Source organism: Oryzias melastigma, unplaced genomic scaffold (genome assembly GCF_002922805.2).
Source record: "Oryzias melastigma strain HK-1 unplaced genomic scaffold, ASM292280v2 sc00339, whole genome shotgun sequence".
NCBI classification, from domain to species: Eukaryota; Metazoa; Chordata; class Actinopteri; order Beloniformes; family Adrianichthyidae; genus Oryzias; species Oryzias melastigma.
In genome coordinates this window covers 125,690-130,677 of record NW_023416937.1, presented here as the reverse complement: position 1 = coordinate 130,677, position 4,988 = coordinate 125,690, and the positions used below count along the sequence as shown (strand labels likewise).

At 38.3% G+C, this 4,988-nt stretch overlaps 1 gene segment (V, D, J or C); it reads left to right on the top strand.

Moving 5' to 3' along the window:
- The window catches only part of LOC118598327, a gene marked incomplete at its 3' end in the record, with an annotated part of 8,146 nt that extends 3,160 nt beyond the window's left edge, over window positions 1-4,986 (top strand). Inside the window, 2 exon segments of the V gene segment in view lie at window positions 4,437-4,509; window positions 4,940-4,986. Of these exon segments, the coding sequence occupies window positions 4,437-4,509; window positions 4,940-4,986 (120 nt within the window).
- Window positions 4,987-4,988: the final 2 nt, after the last annotated feature.

The following is a 4,988-nucleotide window of genomic DNA, read 5'->3' as shown; positions in this document are numbered from 1 at the left end:
GGGGTGTCAAAGGAGCGCCGTATCTAAAGTAACAAACACCTGGAATTTATTGAAGACAGGACAAAACTGGAAACTGGATATGGTATTCTGCATCAGAAATGAAAGTTTTTTTGGCTGATCATCCCTAGCTTTGTGGAGAAATTGAGTGTTGTGTTATACTGGAGGCGGAGCTTCCAGAGCAGATTCTTCCTGGAGGGAGTGGTCAGCATTGTGCTGACGTCAGCACGTTTCCACCCGCTCGTTTTCATGGGAATGGGAGAGCTGCTGCAGGTTTTTAGAGGATTACTCTTAAATGCATGAACAGATCAAAATGGGGTTCTTTATAGTAAGGAATTAACTTTCTGATAAAATTTTCCATCACACCATGTTAAACCATGCCTTGTTTTTGTGGAAAACATTGATAGACTGAATACAATGACCTCTACGAATGCTGCAGGTGTTTGTGAATTCGCCTGAGCTGGGAACAAAACCACAGACCAAACAACCTGCGTTAAAAAAATCCCAAAGACTGTTTAACTGTGTGAAAATCACCTCGTTCCCCGAACTCACTCAGATGACTCCCACCCTGACAGTGTGTCTCTCTGATTCTCTGTCTTGTGTATCTCTAATTATCCTTCTGCAGAAGAATAAAACAACTCAGACAAAAGCAAGCTGAATCAAGAGTTTTTTTTATTCCACCAGAAGATAGAAATTTCCACTACAACTTTAGAATGCATTTAAAACCTAAAAAAGTAGAATTTTCATGGTAGGGCCTCTTTAATGATTCGCTATCAAGACATAAATTCTATTATTACACTGTAAGATTCTTGTTTTTGTAAAATCTGGAATCCTCTCTGGGAGGCTTCAATCATTTCCCACCAAGCAGGGACCCCAGAAAGATCCAGGACGCGCTGGAGAAACTATGTCTCTAGGTTGGTGAAAACATGTTGGGATTCCACAAGATGAGGTGGAAGAAGAGGCCAGGGAGAGGAGACTGAAGATCTTTGCTTAAACTTCTGATGAGTGAAAGAAAATGGATGAATGCAGATTCAGCATAAAAACAGAAGTGTTTTATTTTACTTTTTGAATGATTTTCTTGAATTGTGACAGTGATGTAGACTGATGATACAAGAATAGATCAAACTAAACAGAAAGATAGAGTTCCTTTCATGAAGGTAATAAATATGATAATCAGAGAAACAACACTGACAGCTGCAATCAGAATAATGATCTGTGTGTTTGGGTCCTGAACATACAGGATAATGCACGACGAGATGTGCACTATCAGAAATGAATGGACCATGAGGAAACCTGAACCGTCCAATGCAAAAGTGGAGAGGTGGACAAGCTTTTTTGAATTCTGTTCATTTCTGATAATGGACACTTGTAAGGGCGTTACGCTTATAGCCTACCACGATCACTTACAAAAAATAAGCATTTAGTCAGTTTTTAGTACTTTAATCTTGCTATTTTATGTTTAAATCCTTTTTTCTATTTGATATGTGGTGAAACGTGTTGCCATGTTAATGTCTACAAAGCCTGCGCAAAGCTTGACTGTAGCAGCAAAGTAAAGCAGCATATATGTGCTGCTTATTACAAAAGGTTAAACAAAGGATCAATTCAGAGAGAAAGTTCACGTCTTTACCATGTGTTTATGTCAGATGATGAAACAAAAGTTTTTTTCAAACATATAAAGTCTAAATTGTTCAATTCTTCCTAGTATCGTATTTCCTCATTCTTAGATTCTTGGTCTCTTTCTCCTCTGATGAACATTATCCACTCCAGAAACTGTTCATCATGTTTCTACTGTTTGATTGGATCTCCTAATAAATTATGAAGCTAAATTAGATTGTCTCCTTCCAACCAACCACCAGATGCAGTTGGTTGTTGACCAAAAGAAGAGACTCTCTGTCTTCTGTTGTCTATCTTTGAATTACCCAAAAGTTCTTCAGTGAATCCACAAAATTCTCACCGAGTCCGGCTGATCTGTGTTGTGTGAACATTTTTAAGCTTTTTCAGCTCAAAGATATCCCATCCTCAGTGTCAGAAATTCAAATGATTCAGAGTAAAAATAATCATGCAGATTTAACTTTTATGTTGTTATCAAGGAGCAGGAATGCTTTTGTTGTGTTTACCTGATTGTGTTTGTTACGATCCCAACCCAGAAAGGAAGAGAGAAGTTGTGTAACATAAAATAAAGATTCCCAGACCTGTCAATTCTAGACATGTGCAGCTTTTAATTCAGTGTTAGACAGCAGAGTAACTTCTAAGTGCTGTACAGACAATAAAGAAAGTTTCAATGGAGTAAAGGTGTGTGACAAACGCATGAACAGAATGTCTGGTTTCACAGAGACAAACAAAACAAACCTTCTCCAAAGGACAGTAACAGAAATGAGACCCTATGCTAACAGAAACTAAGTATGAACAACTAACACACACAACCAGAGTTTGACACACAAAGCTCTCAACAGAAGATCCAAAACCAAAGTCCACAGAAAAGAGGACAGGAGTGTTCCGTTGGAGCACGCACCAGGGGCAGATTGATCACCAGAAGAAATGTGTGACAAAAGCTACCCAATCTGCATTGGAAGACAGCTCTCTTAAGCAGGTGTAGGTCCTCTGCCATGGGTTCACTGATGGTGTCATCATCAGGTCCAGGTGTAGGTGGGCGGGTCCTCAATCAGCTGCTTCTGCCGCTCCCTCTGCTCACCCACCTACAGAAACTCATTCACTCTTAACTCATTCACTCAGTGGTCCAAACTCAGAGACACAAGCACACATACAACTAACACAGAGTGTCGGATACATCTGAGGCAGTTATTGTGATTCATCTGCATCATTGTGTGTTTCTGTCGACCTTTAAGGATTGGGATTCCTGTTTTAGATCATTTTACATGGTTTCCTCTCTAAACTTTTTATTATTTGATATGTGGATTTCAAGATTTCTTACATAGGAGAAGTAAGGGATAACACCTGACAAAATGTCCGTTATGAGAAATTAACGCACAACGCGGAGTCCTAAACCTTCGGACACGAAGCAGGCGACGGTTGCTTCTGCGAAGTGCTTTCATTTGTCATAATGCAAACTTTGAAGGGTATTATCCTGCTTATACCATGGTCACTTACAAAAGAAAAAATATTCAATCAACATTTAGTACTTTATTCTTATTTCTTCGGTTTAGATGGCTTTTTCACGAAAAGCAGACTATTTGATATGTGATGCGGCATATTGTCACGGTAACATGGCAACAAGGCACCGAGCCTGAATGCTGAATGTGTCTGTGTTTGGACTCCCAGCAGAACTGTGCTGCTCTCTCATGTTCCTGTGGTTTCAGGAGGATCAGAAGAAAACACACTGATGTACTTCAGGATAATTGCACACGTGCACAACTCTACATTTCCTCTTTCATGCTGTCACTTCCTGCATGAATCTTTATCTAATAACTGCAGGAATATTTGTCATTTTCTTCCATCATTTCACACAGCAGTTCACCAAGTTCCTCCACTCCAGACAGAGACAGTCATGTTGATGTGAACATTAGAGAAACTCATCATGGAGCTGAAATATCATCCTGATTCACTCAGATGACACTTGAACAGCGCTGTCAGTCCCCGATCCCCTTTCCCTAACCACGCCCTAAACGCGCGTACATGTATTACGTGACTTCCCTTTTGCGCCATTTTTTTTCTAAAACTTTATTACTCGCGCTGGTTGACAGTTTTAACACGATTTGCGGCAGCTGGATGATCGGGTAGCCCATTGAGTCATTTATTTATTTAGTTAGTTTTTATAACTTTATTTTTTAGAAAAAGAAACACAACATACTGGGGATTGCAAATACAGCTATGATGAGATGTTATGTTTTACAAAGGCATCATAAAATGTTTAAATATTAGATTAAAAAAATCGTATTAATATCAACGGGAACGTTTATTGTTCCCAAATTGGAATAATCTTTAACTTTACATTCACCCTTTTTGTGCCTTAGACGTATTAACATTTATGGAAAATTTATTCACAAATATTAATATTATTTTACTAATTAAGAAATGTAGTATTCATTGTTGTTGATAGAAAGATTGTAAACGTCCTGTTTAAAAAACGGATTAAAAATATATGATGTCTCATTAAAAACCATGAAATCCTCAAAAACTGTCCAGATAACCTTTGAACAAATCTCTGTTTGGTTATTGTTTCCTTCCTTTTTTATGTCTTTATTTTCCTTCTTACTGTAGATAACATCTTATTTTTCTTAAGTATTTTGGCCCCAGCTGTTTCTTTTTGCATCAATCCTATTGAAACCTAAACCTATTTGTTTCAGAAATATTCTCCCTGTTTGAAACAAACTGTTCTGAGACTTTGAAGACCAACCAAAGTGACGTAATACACATGTGCGCGATTAGGGCGTGGTTAGGGAAAGGGGATCGGGGACTGACAAGCACACAGGTTTTTGTAGCACACTTTCTCAATGTGTCTGTCGAGCTATCCATACCTCAACTTTGGATCTGGAACTGGACTGTTTGTATCGGGTAAGAAGAAACATTTCTGCTCCTTCAACTGTTTGATTGTAGAAAATGTGTTTCAAGTCAGTTTCTGCTGCTTCAGCTTCACATGTTAGTTTGTTCATCATTCGCAGAGAATTCATCAAGCAGCCATTGTTACAGAAGAAAAGCTGAATCATTTCTGCAAACATGTTGAAATCTCACTGAACAACTAAACTGATTCTTGATTTCTGCAAATATGAGTGAAGTTACAAATATTTAGAGTTGGATGATCTCAATAATTCTGGAACATCTGCTGGTTTCTGATAACAAGATCAGATCTGAACTTCAACTGAATTTAACTGAAGTTTGGAAACAAAACTAAAGAAAAATTATGAATTTATAAATGAAAAGAGTTTTCAAAAATCATTCTATTCAATGTGTGTCTGTGCTGCTTGTTGCTGCTGTCAAACTTCAGATGAGTCCGTAGTGAAGCCCGTGGTGAGCGTGTACCCAGCAGCATCCAG